Source organism: Erythranthe guttata, chromosome 4, assembly GCF_056151865.1.
Source record: "Erythranthe guttata isolate IM_541 chromosome 4, IM_541, whole genome shotgun sequence".
In the NCBI taxonomy this organism is placed as follows: domain Eukaryota; kingdom Viridiplantae; phylum Streptophyta; class Magnoliopsida; order Lamiales; family Phrymaceae; genus Erythranthe; species Erythranthe guttata.
This window is the reverse complement of record NC_142536.1, coordinates 4,418,312-4,437,547: the sequence shown is the minus strand read 5'-3', so window position 1 is coordinate 4,437,547 and position 19,236 is coordinate 4,418,312. Positions and strand designations below refer to the sequence as shown.

Sequence of the window (19,236 nt, the reverse complement as noted above, 5' to 3'; positions counted from 1 at the left end):
AGCAAGACAATTGTCTTAATAAATTAAAGTTGATGGAATGTTCCTGGAAACAGACTCTCCACTTGATTGAATATTAAAAAAGAAAATAAATATATATATATATATATATATATATATATATATATTGATGCTATTAACCGACATTTTTTTAGGTTGAGTTCGTCGCATATAATTAACCGATCAATAACATCTGTATAATTTGCGAGTTCACTTCTGATATTAAAAAAAAAAAAAAAAAGTTGATAGCTCCAAATCTACTGGGATTCGTTTGCTTAAATGTAAGTGACGATCATGGAAAATATCTCAGTAAGAATCAAAATCACCGACCATATTTCATATTCTAATATTTTTCAACTAGGGTTTTTTTACTATTTTTTATTTATTTATTATTTATTTATGATTCCAAAATTGGATAAATTAGTCTGACAGTGTTTCGTTAATTAATCTTATCTTATTAATTTCGAAATTGTTGCATTTTAATTTTCATGTAAAATATATCTGTTTGATGGGATCTACTGGCGATCCGGTTTCATCAAGTTTCATTTTTTTTTAATCAAAAATAGTTAAATTAATATACAAGTGGAAAAATCTTATTCTAATATTTTTCAAGTAGGGTTTTACTATTTTCTTTATTAAATATTTTATTATAAGAAAAATTAACTTACAAGCCATCCAAACACTCCGCAAATAGTCTTTACGTAACAACTTATCAGATGCGAGATTTTATCAGGTGTTTAAAATAAGTTTAGCAAAACACCACCCTCAAGTCAATTAATTTTAGTCGAGTCACTCTATCACGCTACGGGGGTCGATCAATTAATTTATGATCGAGTAAAATGATTTAAATATGTTGAATTAATTGTAAATGAGTCGATTCAACTGAAGATCGAAGGCAAACGAGGCGTCGCTTGAACCGTAACGTTTCAAGGGTTTTGGAGGCAAGAGTCACTCAACAACCATCTTAAGTTAATTAAGGAATCATAAAACTTTGTTAGTTAATTAATTTCGAATGCTTCTACAAGACATTAAAAAGTAATTAATTATGTCAAAATACCTTGAAAAACACAATTAATATCTCATTAGAGAGAATCATGATCTTGATTAGCATTAATTCACAGCTGGATTAGTATCTTAAGATTAAGAAATAAAAGAAGAATATATATTTGAACAAGTGAATCTATAGGGATTTGAAGCTGTCTGAAGATCAAATAACTTTGGTTTAATTGGTCAGAAATATAACACAAAGATCATCAAATCTCACACTACACATGTCAAATATCAGAATTTCAATCTTCTTCTTGCTTACGTCCTACATTTAAAAAAAAATAAAAGAAGACTATTATAAAATGAATATTGAATATTTAAACTATTTACTTTCGTTTATAAAAAAATAATTACATTAGCTTCTCAAAAAATAATAATAATAATAATAAATTAGGCCGACAGCTTATTTATTGAAGAGAATGGACAGAAGTTAGGGGATATGTCACAAAGTTTCGGGACAAAACCGTTATTAACAATCTGGATTATTTTTTATAATTTATTTAGATATATCCCGGTTTGTTTGTTGCTACATCCGATCCGGTGAAATACAGCGGGTGGTTATTAACCGTTGATCTACATACAATTACACACACCCATGTGTATGTGTGTTTAGTGGAAAGTTATTTCACCACATCAACGGTTAATAATTACCCATTGTATTACACAAGGTATAACATCTCAAAGACCGATATACCCCCGACATTACAATAATAGGTAGAGGTCCAACCCGATTTTTCTCATTAAACAAAAGTTCTACTATTTGAGTAGTTCTAATAGTATCTTCCTATTCACCCTAGCTAGATCCCCACGGTTACCTCATCCTCAACGACGCCTGCCGTCGAGGCACCACGATCTGGATATCAAACAGTTCCACCGCCACCGAGGCACCACCATCTGATCATAAAAAACTTCCACCACCGTCGAGACACCACCGCCTGGACATCAAACACCTCCACCGCCAGAATTGAAACACCCCTCCTCTACGGCCCCGACCAACGCATCACGTGACAAAGTTTCTCCCATCGGTCCGTTACACTCCGATTTTTCTCTCATCGATTTCAGTATTGTTGTGTGACAGGATACGTAATCAACTATAGTCAATTAATAAATCAATTATGTTTCTTTTATAATTAATTTATTGTTTTTAGGTCTAATATATGCTTTTATGTCCAGTTCAATCCTGAATTGCCAAAAAGAAAAACATAAGGAAATGATTATCACTACTTGTTTTTAAAGGGTGGACCTATCTCAATACAATTTCAAAACGAGATTGTTCTTTTTACTAATTATCCCTTTGTTTATAGGAACCACATAACAAACTCTATATCAAGATAACCAATTAACATGCATTTTAGTGTCATTTGACCTGAGTTTGAAATTATTGGTCAGCATTTTTTAGGTTGAACTCGTCATATATCTAATGCGACTAGTCACTTCAATATATGAATAATGTTATCTCATCTCGTATATATATTTATATATAATTGAATTTGTTTGAAAATCTAGGGCAAGGAGGGTATTTAAAATCCTAATTTGAATTACATATTGTAGAACAAGTAAAAATAAATAAATAAAATGGGGATTTGAACCCTAAGTAATTTGTTTATTAATGAAAAAAGTCACTAGTAATTGTATAAAAAAAAAAAAACTTAGAATAGTGTGCAAATATAGAGAACCAATTAAAGTACGCCAGCTGCTATCCGACACACACTTCCCACAATAAGTGCTTTTGCCTTGTCCTCATCAAACAATAGTAGTGTATATATTTTTCTTCGATTTTCGATATTTTATCCGAAGATACATAGTTGAATAAGAATTAGGTTTACACTTTAGAACCAAAAAATAAAATTAAAAAAAAATCGAAAATACTAATTCCGATCCGATGAATTGAAACTTTTGCCAGCTTTTATAACCCTAATCTCACTCAAAAAAATGCACCTCATTATTCCCATAATCCATATTAATTACATCCCTTCAATCCCAATTAATTTATTTTCAAAACAAGAACCGATCCCCCACGTTCAACCCCCCCAAATTCACCCCCACTCGATGTATGTATGTATATGTGTATGTATATATATATATATATAGCCAGGTGTACTTTAATATTAAAAATAAAAAAAAAATAAAAAAAAGGGCTACAAATTCCCATGCAGATCTATCTCTGAAACTTGACCATGTTCACCTCCCTCAATTCCCATTAATCTTATAATTAAGTCAAAGGTCAACTCCATTATCTCTTTGTATAAATAACCAAACCCTAATCCTCCATTTTTCCCCAAGGGTCCAGCTCCATTTACTTGTGAGCTTTTTTTCCCAATCTTTCATTTCATTTTTTCTCTCTCTAGGGATTTTTCTTCTCTCTCTTCTTCGTCTTCGTCTTCGTCGTCTTGTTTCGTAATCGACCTGGTTTAGAAAGCTTCTGTCAAAAAAAAAAAATGGCTGAGATGAAACAGAAAACGAAGAACAGCAACAATGGAGTTTACTCGTCGTCTTCGAAGAGATCGAATAATAATAATGGATTCACAAGAAAGTGTGCTTCTTTGGTTAAACAACAACGAGCCCGCATTTACATACTGCGCCGCTGCGCCACCATGCTGCTCTGCTGGTATATTCAAGGAGACGATGATTCCTCCTCATAATCTATATTTATATATAATTATATATATATATATATATATATATATATATATAATATATATATATATATATATAATATATATCCCTCCCATCCACCTACTAAAATAACCCTTCATTAATTTTCTCCACCAAAAAAACAAAAAATAACCCTATATATATATATTTATATAGCTATATATATATTTTCCGTATTCAACGAAGAACCCTAATAATCTTACACTAGCTTCTACCACGTCAAAATTCCAAGAATGCATATCTTCATCAGCAAGATAGAGGGTCCCCGTTTGTTTGTTCGTTTTATTTCGTTTTCCTTTATTCCTCCCCTTGATTCAGTTAGTATATATAGTGATATAGTCCAATATAAATATATGTAATCTATATATCTCTCTCCTTAAAACCCATTATTTTTTTTAAAACCTAATTGGTTATTTCCATTAGGTTTTTTTTTTTTTGGGCAAAGGAGAGACTTATATATACATACATGGAGGCTATATATATATATATATATATATACGCTAGCTGTTTTCTTTCTTCTTTCGTTCCTTTTTTTCTTTCTTTTTTTAACAAACAGGGCATCTTGAAGAGCTAATGGGTATATGAAGAAATGGTGATGGATTTTGAATGCAAAAGGGTCTCCATATATATGTATGTATGTATGTATGTATGTACGTATGTATGTATCGATCGTATATGTATATCAATGCAAGTTAATGTTTTGTGTAATAATTATTTTCCCCTCCTCATTTAATTTAAAGTATTTGGTTAAATTAAGGTGTGAATTAAATAAGAGGAGTTTAGGAAATACGTACACGTTAATATTATATATGTATTGGAATAATGTGATGTTATATTTAAGATGTTTTTTAGTAAGGCTGATTTGTTTTAATTTGTACAATATATATATATATATATATATATATATATATATATATATATATATATATATATATATATTAAATTCCCATAATAATAATTAGCTAGGTCATTGTCTTCATTACTAGATTTCGTGAATGTGTGTATATAATCGTATGACCTAAGTCCAATTTGGCTTTTGGTGGTAGACAAAGAAGGGGGCAATATATATATATATATATATATATATATATATATATATATATATATATATATATATATATATATATATATATATATATATATATATATAATATATATATATATATACATACATTGTTTAATTAAATAAATAATTGAATAAGTAAATAAATAAAATAAAAGCCTCCATTTGATCAAATGTAAGATGTAAGTTAACTTTCTGTCTTTCCATAATGTTGACCTAGTACAATGTCTGCTAATGTATCAAGAAACCTGTCTAAATTACAAGTCTTTTGAATTGGTGGGATTAGTTTATATCATATAGAAGAGTTTTTGAAAAAAGAAAAAAAATCATTTGTCGATCCAATCTTTGAACACCAGCAACACGTAAAGAGGTACATTTATAGCAGCAACAACGATTATTGCTCGTAACCCTCTCAACAATCTCCATATTACCATTTTACCCCTCGATCTGTTCGCTCTAACGGACCCCACATATATACTTACATCTGGGTTCGTCGAGGCATCTCCTTCAGGTCCCGCCTGTTTTCGAACTTTCGATCTCATCACAGCATTGCCCCTGCAAAAAAAAAAACAAACGAATATCTGAATATTTTGCCAAAAAAAAAAAAGAAGTTCCGTTTACGAATATCATCAGCCTTACCTCTCTATAGAGGTGCTCTCGTTTACGAATGTTGAGGAAACCTTTTTGGCTTTCTTGATAAGGTGCATCGACCCTTCCGCATCCCAAATCTCTTCATATTCGCAATTCTCGTCTTCGTTCTTCTCTTTTATCGCACTCCTAAAGCTGCTATATATATTCTTTATATTACCCATTATATTGCCTAGCTTTCTGGATATCACGACTTCATTGGCCGGCCAAACGAGGACGGTAATAAGGGTCATTACGAAGAGAGATAAATACCTGAGATCGAAAAATTTAAATTTATTAAATAAATAAAACAAAAACCGTTATGCTAAGAAGTACGTACCATAGGTAGATATGTGTTTGCATGGGAAGAAAACAGAGTTGAGTGGAAATTGCATCTTGTGGAGTAGTTGTGGAATTATTAGTGGCAGATATTAGCATAAAAGAAGGATACAGGTTGCCCTGTTGCCAGCTTATAGTTCCTACAGTTTGCTGCATGATCCCTTGTAATAATCAACTCAAAGTTTTCAGTCGTATGATTTTATTACACGAATGCGAAAAAAGAGGAGTTTACCTCTGTCACAGGAACGTTCTTGGACATGTGGGTAACTGTGCATTGATCGTGATCGTGGCCAGAGAGAATTAGTGCCTGTAGAAACACAAATTAAATAAAGCTCTCGTCCTTTTCAGTTATTGTGTTTTTTCGGTAGAAAAATTAAGGTAATGCGTACAGGTCTGACTAGATCCAGTAGGACTTCTGTTGAGTTTTTAGTGACGTAATTCTGGTACCTACAAAACCACACGATAAAGTAAAAATATTACATTTGCAACTAAATAACGCAAGTACAGAAAGAAGGGATTTCTGTTTTTACCATATTTCTTGATTCTGACCGTCACGGTAAATTCGCTGGAATCAAATGTAAAATCATGCAACATATGAGTTATTATACAATTACAATGTAGGAATGGATAATAAAGGGAAAAAATTTACTGAAAGTAATATGAATGACTTTACCAGTTTACCTGATTGACGATTGGTGAAGAACGATGAGGGCCGCAAGGGGTGAAATCCGGCCGATATAAAGGGATATGAGTCAATAAAACCCTTGGATTTGAATAAATATCTGGATAAATTCAAAGAATTTCAAGGGCATTAATTAAAATCTCTGAAAAAAGAAAAAAAACAAATACAACGTTTATGACTTGAAAGTTGAAACCGGTGTCATGTACCTTGAGAGGCATTTTTTACGAAATCCCAGGTTTCTGATGTGAGTTTGCCTTGTGGATGACCTGCAGATAAAAAAATCTATCTGTTACACGTATATAATTAATCAACTCCCGATTAAATTAGAGGAATGCATTGTGTGTTTTTGGAGATATAAAGGCAGCATTAGAGACATAGGCTGTATACCATCCAAAGTTTGTGAGTCGATTGCAATGAAGTCCACTTTTCCAAGTGTGACTTTAAAGTTACTCCCACCAAATTCTCTCTCGTGTCGTTTGACAATCTGCTCGACATAAATGTGAAAATACGATATTAAAGATTATACACACCTACACTCAGAAAACCAAATGCTAGTACCGAAGCAGAGAGCGTTCTGTTTTACTGGAAAAAACTGTAAAAGCTACAGAGAGTTCATACATACCTCTGGATTTCGAGAGTTGACATTTTCGTAACCGATATCATGGTTTCCGGATATGTAGTATAGTTTTATGTTTGAGTTTTTCCGAAGTATATTCAGGTTGAATATATGCTTAAAACGGCCCAAAGATTCCTCCCATCTATTAAGTAAAAACAATATTCAACCGTATCAGATTTCAATGATCACTTAAATTTACAAATAGCTTCCGCGAACTAATTATTATTTTATTTTTTCGAAGTTATGAAATTGCAACTTACTCTTGATCCGATAGAATGTAACCCCCGTCAAAGTAATCACCGAGAAACAAAACAACATCGGGATTGAAGGCTAATACAGATGAGACGAATGCCCTACGCATGTATAAATCTGTGTAGAACTGCACAATCTCGAGAGCAAGCGATTTCGGAGCAAGAGGAAGGGAGGTTTTATCCATGAGCTATCATCAATAAATCAATATCAGTAGCAATTGGTTAAACACAACACAACACATAATTCACAATTTATTTTCCCTCGAAAAGTTTACCTGAGGATCTGCAACAACAGCAATTTTCACATAATCACTCCCATTTTCAACTTCATTTAGCTGAGATTTTCAGAAACTTAACTGTGAGAATGCATTTTATCCAAAATAAGCCCATCAACCAATGGATATAACAGATACATACATTATACATATAATACATATAAGCAACTTGAAATTTAATCAACTATCCCAGGCTTATCAAATTGCAAGCAGATGCATAATTATCAAAACAAAAACAAAAAATCAAAGATGGTAACAAATTGAAATCAAATGAAACAGTGATCCATCAGAACACAGGATCCATAAACGAAGACGAACACAGTAGATGAGAAAGCTAGATAGTTAGATTCGAATTCATCGCACTGTAAGAAAAAAAATTGAAGTTAGAGAAAATGGGGGTTTTACCAGAGAAGAAGAAGAAGACGAGGGTTGAAGATGAGGCCATGAACAAGTCGATAGTGAAGGAATCAGAAATGCAAACCACTCTCCGTAAAGCAAATTCACAGCCCAAATTATGCTCAGAAACACACTCATTTTCCACATTTTTTTCTTCCTTCCTTCTCAGATTCTTAGTTCTAATCAATTAGTATTCAACCATCTCTGAATATTGAGTTTATTCAATTAAATTTAAATTATTATTTTTTTAGGAAATTGTTTATTAATATAAATTGGGCCGGCCCACTTTTCCAAGAGGGTAAATAGCACTTAAACCCCCTGTGGTTTCACTGTTTTGCAAATGACCCCCTTGTACTTTCGATATAAGAATACGACCCTATTGTATTTAACATAAGCACATAATCCTGCTTGTACTTTCAAAATTTTCGAATGAGCATGATTATTTGTCAAGTGGAATATGCTGAAAGTAGAAGGAGATCATGTGCAAAATGGTCAATCATATGGGGCTTAAGTGCTATTTGTAAAAAAAATATCGAACTTGGAATAGGGGGGTATGAATGGTTCAATTATATACGTAAATGACAAAATGCATTTCGCACCCTATAAAATTTTATTTTTTGCACTTTCCCGTCGACAAATTCAACAAAAAAGAGATTCATTCCTTTCAATAATTCATTATGATCGCATTCTGCACTAAATTACAATAGCCGGCGTATTTTTAGCCATAATTGCCATGAATCCGTCCAATGAAGGTCATTTGCGTCATTTCAATGATGAATCACTGTAATAGCTGCTAATCGAAGAAACAATTGAAGGTTCTCACAACTTTTGGAGCACATTAGGCACAACTCGTGTTGAAAAAGCAAAATAGCCTTAATTTTTTTATTCTCGAATTAGTAAAATGGTTTGTGTTCTTTGTATATTAATTTTTTTATGGGAAAAATGAAATGACTCAAATGCGTGGACGGATAAATAGCAATTCCGATAAAAACTACGCCGGAAATTCTAATTTGGGCAAAAATGTAAATAAAGCAAAATTTTGGAGGGAAAGAGTCCTTTTTCTTGACTGAGTTTCAAACCTTGAAATCACCATCAATATTTTACAATTTGTTTGAATTTCTGTTGGTTGCAACAAAAACAAAAAAAAAGAAAGAAAAAAAAAGTATCTCTGCACAACTATTTTTCACATTCATCATAATGTAAAATGAAAAATCAACATTTGAAAAAAAAAAATTCAGAGATGTGTTTGTTCTTCAATCGTCTTGTTGTCCCATCATCATCGTCGTTTCCCGATCAAGCCCTACCGCCCTGAGCCGATCAACGACCTGCTGAATCGCCGGTCTCTTCAAAGGGTTCCGATCAACACACAAACACGCAACATCGAGCACCTCCGCCATCTCCTCTTCGAACCCCTTCCCCCTCAGTAGAGGATCGAACACTTCCTCCTCTCTCCCCTCACTCCTCATCTGCTGCACCCACGCCACCACTTCCCTCGACACCTTCGGCCGGAAAACCTCAACCGGCCTCTTCCCGGTCACCAGCTCCAGCAGCACGACCCCGAAGCTGTACACGTCCCCTCTCAGAGTCGCCGTCCACGATTGGCTGTACTCCGGCGGAATGTACCCTAGTGTGCCGACCAATTCCGTCGTGACGTGCGTCTGGTACGGCAGGATCAACCTCGCCAACCCGAAATCCGCCACGTGCGCGTTCAGTTCGCGGTCGAGGAGGATGTTGCTGGATTTTAGGTCACGGTGGACTATGTGCGGCTCGCAGATCTGGTGCATATACGCAACCCCGTAGCTCGCCCCTTGAGAGATTTTCAGGCGAATTGGCCAGCTGAGCTGCGATGCTCCGTCTGGCTTCTCGTGCAGCCAATAATCGAGGCTGCCGTTTTCCATGTAAGTGTATATCAGCAACCTCAGCCCATTGTGGACACAGTAGCCTTGTAGGGTTACGAGGTTCTTGTGCTTGGCCGTGGACAAAGCTTCGACCTCCGCTTTGAACTCTCGTTCCATCAACCCCATGTCGCCGGAGAGTTTCTTGATTGCAAGAGTACTCCCATTCGGGAGGGTTGCTTTGTACACCAACCCGAAACCACCGCAGCCGATGATGTTTGATTGGTTGAAATTGTCTGTGGCTTTCAAGATATCTATTATTGTGAGATCCTCTGTTTTGTACTTATTGTTCGGAAACAGTACGACCAGGCTGGTTTCGTTTAAGCCTTCCGGATATGAAGAGTCGAAAGATGCTGTTTCTTCGGGGTCGTCTTTCGGTTGGATTCTCCGGTTCGAAAATGCCCAATAAACCAGAATAGTGATGGCTAAAATGGCTGCACATATCACAAAGCTAAGCGCAATGATGGTTTTCTTCGTTAGTAACCCTCCTCTCTCCATTGTGGAAGCTGGTGGCGGGATAGAGCACGTGCGTTGTAAGACTCTACCGCAAAGCAGTGGATTCCCTTCGAAGCTCGTGCTAGGGAAGGTGTCGAACTGCCCTCCTGTGGGAATCATGCCTCGAAGATTATTATACGCAACGCTGAAAAACGACAAGAAATTGAGATTCTGGAGCGATGACGGGATTTCGCCAGTGAGGTTGTTTTTTGACAGGTCCAAGAATTCTAAGTTGGCGAGATTGGACAGTGTTTGAGGAATGGTGCCGGAGAAGTTATTGCCGCTGAGACTAAGGGTAATGATGAACTTCAGCTGACCAATCTCGACCGGGATAGTTCCATTGAAGCTGTTATTAGCTAGATATATAGCCGGTGGTAAATTCGAAACGAGATTGTATTGCAGGATCGAGACATTATTGGGGCTAACAAAAACGGGCAGCTCGAGATAAGTGATGTCCCCTTGAGCAGAGTCTTGCTGAGACGACAGCCTTGGCTGTCTAGTGATTTCGACGGGGAAGTATCCGTTCAGTTTGTTGTTGGACAAATCGAAGTAGAATAGATTCGGTAGAGCACCGATCCAACCTGGGATGAACCCTGTCATGATATTGTATGACAGGTCTAGAACCTCGAGACTCGTTAGCTTTTTCAGCCACAGCGGAACAACTCCGGTGAATCTGCAGCCGCCGAGAGCCAGTATCCTGAGATTCTCTAGCTCGCCGGGGCCGATCAAGCTCTCGTTTTCGGGCAACTCTTCGTCATAGAAATTTTTCGACAGGATTAAGGTGGTGAGGTTTTTGCAGCCTGACAAGATCCTAAGAGCACTCGTGAAATTCGTTAGGTTGTTCCTGGAAATCGAGATGAAAGACAAGGACTGCAGTGCTGCTATATTGGGCAGCATCTCTCCGCTGAAGTTGTTGGTGGCCAACCGAACCGCCGCCAGTTTCTTGCAAGAAAACAGGCTCGCCGGCAGACTGCCGCTGAAGAAATTGTTGCCAAGATCGACCGTCTTGAGCTGGACGAAATTCGAGAAGTCAAAGGAAGAGAGCTGACCTTCGAGGGAGTTGACCCTCAAATTCAGTAATGTGAGGTTTGTGCAGTTTGTGAGGGAAGATGGGATTTCGCCGTATAGTCTGTTTATGTGGAGCTGCAACTGCTCCAAATTCGAGAGCCTCCCAATATCCGAAGGGATCGTACCTGTCAGTTCATTACCGAAAAGTGCGAGTTTTTTAAGGTTGACGAGATTGACAATCCTTCGATCCATGACCCCGGATAACTTATTTGCTGGCAAGTACAGTTCTTCCAATGTCAGCAAACCGTACACATCAAACGGAACCTCACCCGAGAAATTGTTGAAGCCTGCTCGTAAAGACTTCAAATTCGAGCACCGACCGAACCCTTGATCAATCGGGCCGAAGAAGTCATTGTTGGAAAAGTCAACTTGCTGCAACGAGTTTGACGAAAAGTTGCAGATAGACGAAGGGATTGATCCGAAGAAGTTATTATTGCTGACATCAAAAGCTTCCAAATTCGACGCTGGCTCGAGAAACGAAGACGGGATTGTGCTGTGGAAGTTGTTCCCAGACAAGTTGAATGTCCGAACGTTGGGGGGCAAGTCTTGATCGTTTGTTAGGGAACCCGATAAACGATTGATGCTCAAATCAAGAAACCGGAGCTGAGAAAGAGCGGTGAGGTTGAGAATGGAAGCGGAGACTGGCCCCACTAGGCCTCGAGATGGTAGCCGGAGATCGGTGACTCTGCCGGAGTTCTCATCGCAGAAGATTCCTTCCCAGCTGCAGCAATCGACTGACGGAGACCAATTCAATGGAGGTGAGGCGGAGATGCTCAGACTGAACGTCGATAAAGTACTACGATCGGCATCATTGCAGGCGGCGGTGGTGGTGGAGGAAAAGCAAGAAACTGTGACTAGAAATAATAATAATAAGGAAGAAGATGCATGAATAAAGGTAGACATCAAAATCAAGAGCATAAGTAGTGCTCTAATAAATTGGATTTTATTGTGTATATATATATGTATATGATGAATGTAACAGAAGAAGAAGAAGAACATAAGAGGAAGAAGACAGATGAAGGAGGTAAAAGATACTCCCACTCAAATCTCATGTGGGGTTTCTTCTGCCCATTCAAACATGTAACAAATAATTTAAAAATTTAACAATGGAAATAAATAAACATTTATTATAACAAATTAACAATCATCAAAGGCGTTTACTTTTTTTCCGATCGCCTGTCTTGTGGACTTTTTCTTTTATTTAATTTAATTACTACTATTTATTTATTTATTTTGATGATTATTGTGATATATATATACAGTCAACCATGGTTAAATGCTTGTTGTTCCAGGATATGAAGATTTAAAGAATGAATATTCCAACGCACTTATAACATTGGTGGGAATATTAAAATAAATAATGATCGGGCCAATTGGAGAATAGATAATGAGTTTAACAGTTATGAATATTTTAACTATTTATTGTGTAAAGTCAAAACATGTATTATTAATTTATTATTACTCTCCTTCCATCTCTATTTTTTTATTTCTACAAAATAAACAGACACGTCACTCACTGTATGTTTCATCTTCCAAATAAATACCTCTTCGAACCCTTCTCAGGTTAGTATCAATACATGATCTCACAGCACATATGAGCACACTGTTTATATATATATATATATATATATATATATATATATATATATATATATATATATATATATATATATATATATAATATAATTAAGGAAATTTTATAAATAATTGTGGAAAAAACTACATAATTAGGTATCAAGAATGTTAATGGGCCTAAAAAATCGAATCTTGAACCTCAGACTGTATTTATTGGAATACATATATCATCAGCCCAATTATGGAAAAAACACTAATTTGTCGCAAAAAAAAAAAAAAACAATTACTAAAATTAACTCATAAAGTAAAAAAATAATGATTTTTTTTTCTTTTTTTGGTAAAATAAAAAGTGAAGAAATTTGAACACTGGTAAAAAAAAAAAAAAAAGTAATTGATTCAGCCAAATCTGAGAAAAAGGGGACAGAATCCAGAATCTGAAAAGCAAGAATGGGAGAGATGATGCAAACCAGGTACCTTTTTACAGACAAGAAGAATACTTTCATGGAAAAAAAGCAATTAGGCTTGTCCCATACATACTGCAATTTCAAGGCAATTCCACAATAGCACATCATAGCAAAATGTAGCTAAACATCATGGAATATATTATGAACCCAACATCTATACATATATGTAGACACAGATACTAAACTCTTGGATGCAATGTGATCCAAGAAGTCATATCTATTTTCCAACTTTAGAGCATTAATTTGAAGCAATCAAACAAGAAAAACCATATCGAGACTCGGAAAAAGGAAAATGATCACCGAAAATAGAATTCATTTCATTGCCACGAAAACACTTTATCGTCAAAATTCAGGATCTATTTGTAGTTCAAGTTTGCATACTTCGACCTCATAGAATCGACAAGTAAAACAAGATTTAGGGGGGAAACAAAAAAGAACGATAAATATTCCCAAAAACTAGGTAACGATCAAGCAGACGAAAAATGTGGGCGAGCAGGGGGTAATAACTGATGAGATTGATGCACCTGATTGCTCCCCCTCGCCTGCGGGGCGTGCAGCGTAATGAATGGATGCTTCAAAAGCTGAGAAGCGGTCCAACGCTTCGACGGATCCCTTTGAAGGCAGCAAGCAATAAAATCCCTAAACTCTCTGCTCGAAGAAGGAGGCGCCTCGGGCGGCTGCGACATACAGATTGCACACATGAGACTTGCCCAATCTCCTTTTCCAACAGCAAATGGAAACTTCCCCAAGTAGAATTCGAGAATGCTGACCCCCGAACTCCAGATATCCCCTGCATATCCATCGTAACGGCCATGGTTTAGATCTGTGTTGATTCTCTCTGGACTCATGTAAGCAATTGTTCCCACAGAGGAATTGCAGGGGTCCATTGTTTGAGCTAGAACTCTGGACACTCCGAAATCGGCTATCTTGACGATTCCTCGGGAATTGATCAGTAGATTGGAGGGCTTGATATCGCGGTGGACGATTTTGCGCTTGTGGAGGTAGTACAGTCCGCAGAGAATCTGGCGGGCGAGATCAGATAGAGAGGGTTCATGGGGGATGTGTGTGCCCTCGAGGGAGCCTTTGTCCATGTACTCGAGGAGGACCTGAATTTCGCCGTTGTGGTCGATTAGGTTGTGGCACCTCACGACGTTAGGGTTGTCGACGTCGCCGAGTATCTGGATTTCACGGCGCATCTGGTTCCGGACGGCGTCCTCGTGGTTGCCGTAGATCACCTTCAGGGCGTAGATTTTTCCGGTAGGGCGGTGGAGGACTTTGTAGACGGTGCCACCGGCGCCGCTGCCGATTCGGCTGACCCGCTCCAGCTCGGAGTAATCCAGCTGCGCGACGGAGGAAGGGTAGGTTGGGGGAGCTGAGCTCGGCGGCAGGGGAAGCGGAACGGCGAGGGACGGGTCGCGCTGGGGTAGAGGGAGGGTTAGGCCAGGGCGCCGCCGTGGACGGACTGCGCGATTCGCGGCGGATCCGGCGGCCGGCGGTGGTTGGAGAGGCGTCATGATTGATTGATTGATTGAATTAAAAACAAACACAAAAAAAAATGCGAGAAATCAGAGAAGCTAATCAATCACCCGAAACACAACTCCTAAAATCTCTGATTCTGCAAATGTTCAAGCGATTAATTTTCAGGAGATGTTGATTGAAATGGGGGAATCTAAGAAATCAATCATGGAAATCGGGATTCGTTTTTTCTGTTTCTAGGGTTTGTGTGAAAAGGGGAAAGAAGAAGGTTCTTCGAACAATGGAGGAAAATGAAAATTAGCAGACAAACAAAGAGGAAGAAAGGAGAGCAAGGGGTTTTGTTTGGCCGTTGTGACTTGTGAGGGGGGTGGGGGTGGGGGAGGGGGGTGGAGGGGGCGATTATATACACACACGCACCTGTATATATTACTATATTCGTAAATATATATTTAATATTATTTTCATTTTCTTTTTTTTACCTTTTTTGGTTGTTCTCTTACCTTATTTATGAATTATGTTTATCCATTGTCTTCTCTTTTATGTGTTTTTTTAATATAGTAAAAATTCAAGGAATTCATTTTTCTTCATTTACGTTTGCTTAAGTAAATTTCAAAATATCGTTTTGTTCGTTGTAATCCACAGTCGATACTCTTTGAAGTCGAAGTCGAACTCGACTTAAATCAGAAGACGAGTGTCAACTAGTTAGAGAGCTCTCATTTTAGTTAATCTAAAGCGTTGCCGTGTTACTATGTTTATATTATCATAATCATTGCGAGATTATATCTACCGTTTTCTTACATGTGTGCGTGTGCGTCTTACTTACATATTATTATTATTATTAGTCTTTTTGGGATGGATCGTGAATTGTATGTCTAGCAATTGTATTACTTTCGAATCTAATTATTCGGCATTTTTGTTTGGATCGGTTTTTTTTTTTGGTATATCATTATTCTATATTCCATTGAACTCGTGTTTTTTTAGTGAAATTTTGAAAATAATCAAATTTAAAAGTGAAAACTCTTGGTATTCTCTTTAGATTTTATCATTTTATTATTATTAAATATATCTTATAATAACAGCTAGATGAAATCTTAATTTTGTGAACATTTTAGGTAAAATATTTGGGTGACATTATTGAATATTACCATACATGATAGGCAATTTAAAGAACAAAATTCAAAATGACAATAATAATTTAATAATTTAAAAATGATTAAAAACAGAATTATAATAATAATTTATTTAAATCAAAATTATTGTTATGCAAAGAAACAAGAAAAAAAGATTCTCCATTATTCAACTGAATTTCCCACCAAATACACTGCTACTCTTTCTCTCTCTCTCTCTCTCTCTCTCTCTCTCTCTCTCTCTCTTCATAACCGCCATTAACACGCTCTTTGAAACCTCCCCAAACCCTCTTTTTCCCTCTCTGCCACACACAAATATACTTCACAGAGAAGAACACAAAGAAAACTCGAAGCTCTGCAACAATGGGGGGAAAATTCTTCACCCTCTGGCCTCCATTTCTGATTCTATTGATTCTCAGCTCAATCGGTTCTCTACGCACAACGTATTCTCAACAAAGTAACGATCTTGCTCTTCCGATTACGTTTCTGTACTTTATTGTTTGCAATTTCCTTTCAATTTGTTTCTCGTCGACGATTCCGATCATTGATTTTCTGTGTTTTTTTTGTTTTTGTTTTGTGTGTGTGTGTTGTGTTGCGTTGCAGGTCCGGCGTATATGGGCTTCTTATCGAACGCGACGGAATTCCCGGCGGAAGATTACTACGACTACATCGTGGTCGGCGGCGGCACCGCCGGATGCCCCTTGGCGGCGACGCTGTCGGAGAAATTTAGGGTTCTCGTTCTCGAAAGAGGCGGGGTTCCATTCGGCGACCCTAATCTGATGAATCGCGACGGTTTCCTCACAGCCCTAACGGAGGTCGACGCCTACGAATCCCCCGCCCAAGCTTTCACCTCCGAGGACGGCGTTCCGAACGCCAGAGGCAGAGTCCTCGGCGGCAGCAGCGCCATAAACGCCGGTTTCTACAGCAGAGCCGACCCAGATTTCTACGCCAGATCGGGAATCAATTGGGATCTCCCAACGGTGAACCAGTCCTACAAATGGGTCGAAAACGCCGTCGTTTTCAGGCCCGATCTGAACAACTGGCAATCCGCCGTCAGAGACGCTCTGCTCGAAGCCGGAATCTACCCGTACAACGGCTTCACCCTGGACCACATTGTGGGCACCAAAATCGGCGGCTCCACCTTCGACAACTCCGGCCACAGGCACACCGCCGCCGACCTCCTCGGATACTCGAACCCTTCCAACATCAAGATCGTCATCCACGCCACCGTAGAAAGAATCCTCCTGGCATCCAAAAATTCCAACCCCAGAACACAATCAGAAGCAATCGGAGTCGTTTTTCGAGATCGAACAGGCCAGTACCACCACGCCATGGTTCGAGACGGCGGCGAAATCTTGCTCTGTGCAGGTGCACTCGGCACCCCACAGCTCCTCCTCCTGAGCGGGATCGGGCCCCGCCCCTACCTCGCCTCGTGGGGTATCCCCGTCGCCCACCACTCCCCTTACGTGGGCCAGTTCCTCTACGACAATCCAAGAAACGGGATCTCGATAGTGCCACCCGTCCCACTCGACCACTCGCTGATCCAAGTCGTCGGCATAACAAGCTCCGGCACTTACCTCGAAGCAGCCTCGAACATCGTACCCTTCACTTCCCCGGCCCGGCCCGCTTTCATCCGGTCGCGGTCGCCCGGCGGTTCCTCCACCTACATCACAGTAGCCACCCTAATGGAGAAAATAGTGGGGCCCGCTTCTCACGGTTCGTTAAGGCTGGCTTCGACAGACGCGAGGGCGAACCCTCGCGTTCGATTCAACTACTTCAGTAACCCTAGCGATCTCGATCTGTGCGTGAACGGTACTAGAAGGATCGGCCATGTGCTGAGGAGTAGGGCTATGGAGGATTTCAGGTTCCATCAGTGGTTCGGCGGGAGGGAGTTTCGGTACGTGGGGCCCCCGCTGCCACGCGATCTGTCCAGCGATGCAAGACTGAGGGAGTTCTGCCGGAGAACCGTGACCACCATATGGCATTACCATGGTGGTTGTCTGGTGGGGAGGGTGGTTGATGGAGACCTTAAAGTGATTGGGATTGATTCTTTGAGGGTGATTGATGGTTCGGTTTTTACGGTTTCGCCCGGTACGAACCCTCAGGCGACTCTTCTGATGATGGGGAGGTGAGTGAGTTTGTATGTAGTATGGTTTTCGATTCGAGGGGTGTTTTAGTCTTTTTAGCATCGATGGGTGTTTTTGTAAAAAGGATTAACATTTTTGTTTGGTGCAGGTATTTTGGTCTGAAGCTGCTTAAGGAGAGAGCAAGATAAAGATGGTTTTCTGCTGCAAGAAGAAGAGTAGTAGTTAGCTTCCATTTTGTTGTGTGATTAAGCAAAGGTTAGTGATAATTGTGATTAGCATTTGGTGATTAGCTGGTTTTTGTGTGATTACACATTTTGTTGCACATATTATATTTTTGACTTCTAAATAAACATTTGATTCCAATAGTTAATTTTTGTTTGTTCATTCTTTCATCTGCCCTGTTTGGATTCTATGTGATGCACATTGCTTACAAGTTGCACACAAACACACACAGACTGAGAAGTGTGTGTGTATACAGGGATTTTGTTCTGAGATTAGTGATAATTGTGATTAGCATTGGTTTATTCAAATGCTAATCACTATTATATATATATTCCAAAAAGTTTCATATGGCATTACTATTATTATATTTTTTTAATTTTTATGATATATATATAATTTATATACCAATGCCTTCATATTATAAATAATTGTATATCTTCAAAACATTTTCAAATAAAAATTCAACATATTCGAAAATTATAAATGTGATAAGATTTCTGGAAAGTTTCGATTTTTTTACAACTTCGGGCTGTAAAAATTCGGGTATGTTCCATTTTTTGTTTAAATCAAAATTGTAAGTCAATTTCTACTTCCGGATTTTTTTTTAAATTTATTTGATTTTTCGATATTTCGTCTACATTCACTAAAACAAAATTTCTAAGATATATGGGGTTACTATTATATTAGTGGTTGATGAAAACTAAATGTAATCCCTAAAAATATTTAAAAATAAATAATAAATAAACTAAATATAATCCCTAAAAAATATTTTTGAAAAATAATAAAGTAAATAAAGAGGAAAACTATAAATAGATTAGTGGTAAGCGGATATTCGCGGCAATACCATTTTCTGCGTTTCCCTTTTCATGAGCGTGTATA

At 37.9% G+C, this 19,236-nt stretch overlaps 4 protein-coding genes across 4 annotated transcripts; 1 reads left to right on the top strand and 3 right to left on the bottom strand.

Moving 5' to 3' along the window:
- Window positions 1–4,926: 4,926 nt before the first annotated feature.
- Window positions 4,927–8,156, bottom strand: LOC105954032 (Calcineurin-like metallo-phosphoesterase superfamily protein). The gene is made up of 13 exons (XM_012977801.2): window positions 7,958–8,156; window positions 7,553–7,612; window positions 7,287–7,465; window positions 7,033–7,168; window positions 6,798–6,894; window positions 6,617–6,676; window positions 6,410–6,510; window positions 6,259–6,293; window positions 6,118–6,175; window positions 5,961–6,035; window positions 5,730–5,878; window positions 5,402–5,662; window positions 4,927–5,317 (listed from the first exon to the last, which is right to left on the bottom strand). The coding sequence occupies exons 1-13, from the start codon at window positions 8,093–8,095 to the stop codon at window positions 5,089–5,091; spliced, it is 1,578 nt and encodes a 525-aa protein (XP_012833255.1). The 5' UTR covers window positions 8,096–8,156; the 3' UTR covers window positions 4,927–5,088.
- An 829-nt stretch (window positions 8,157–8,985) lies between these two features.
- LOC105954182 (tyrosine-sulfated glycopeptide receptor 1) lies at window positions 8,986–12,765 on the bottom strand. Its single transcript, XM_012977891.2, has one exon. The coding sequence runs from the start codon at window positions 12,403–12,405 to the stop codon at window positions 9,202–9,204; it is 3,204 nt and encodes a 1,067-aa protein (XP_012833345.2). The 5' UTR covers window positions 12,406–12,765; the 3' UTR covers window positions 8,986–9,201.
- Window positions 12,766–13,738: 973 nt separating this feature from the next.
- Window positions 13,739–15,340, bottom strand: MKK5 (MAP kinase kinase 5). The gene has a single exon (XM_012977975.2). The coding sequence runs from the start codon at window positions 14,957–14,959 to the stop codon at window positions 13,913–13,915; it is 1,047 nt and encodes a 348-aa protein (XP_012833429.1). The 5' UTR covers window positions 14,960–15,340; the 3' UTR covers window positions 13,739–13,912.
- Window positions 15,341–16,186: 846 nt separating this feature from the next.
- Window positions 16,187–18,527, top strand: LOC105954354 (Glucose-methanol-choline (GMC) oxidoreductase family protein). Its single transcript, XM_012978058.2, has 3 exons — window positions 16,187–16,505; window positions 16,652–18,176; window positions 18,284–18,527. Exons 1-3 carry the CDS (start codon window positions 16,412–16,414, stop codon window positions 18,321–18,323), a joined length of 1,659 nt encoding a protein of 552 aa, XP_012833512.2. The 5' UTR covers window positions 16,187–16,411; the 3' UTR covers window positions 18,324–18,527.
- Window positions 18,528–19,236: the final 709 nt, after the last annotated feature.

Excerpts from the sequence above, each read along its gene's own strand:
- LOC105954032 (XM_012977801.2), bottom strand. The coding sequence starts at position 8,095 with ATGTGGAAAATGAGTGTGTTTCTGAGCATAATTTGGGCTGTGAATTTG. Across the intron at positions 7,466-7,552 it reads CTGTTGTTGCAGATCCTCAG|CTCATGGATAAAACCTCCCT; the intron begins GTAAACTTTTCG and ends TATTGATGATAG. Across the intron at positions 6,176-6,258 it reads GGTCAGAATCAAGAAATATG|GTACCAGAATTACGTCACTA; the intron begins GTAAAAACAGAA and ends GTGGTTTTGTAG.
- LOC105954182 (XM_012977891.2), bottom strand. The coding sequence starts at position 12,405 with ATGTTCTTCTTCTTCTTCTGTTACATTCATCATATACATATATATATA.
- MKK5 (XM_012977975.2), bottom strand. The coding sequence starts at position 14,959 with ATGACGCCTCTCCAACCACCGCCGGCCGCCGGATCCGCCGCGAATCGC.
- LOC105954354 (XM_012978058.2), top strand. The coding sequence starts at position 16,412 with ATGGGGGGAAAATTCTTCACCCTCTGGCCTCCATTTCTGATTCTATTG. Across the intron at positions 16,506-16,651 it reads CACAACGTATTCTCAACAAA|GTCCGGCGTATATGGGCTTC; the intron begins GTAACGATCTTG and ends GTTGCGTTGCAG. Across the intron at positions 18,177-18,283 it reads ACTCTTCTGATGATGGGGAG|GTATTTTGGTCTGAAGCTGC; the intron begins GTGAGTGAGTTT and ends TGTTTGGTGCAG.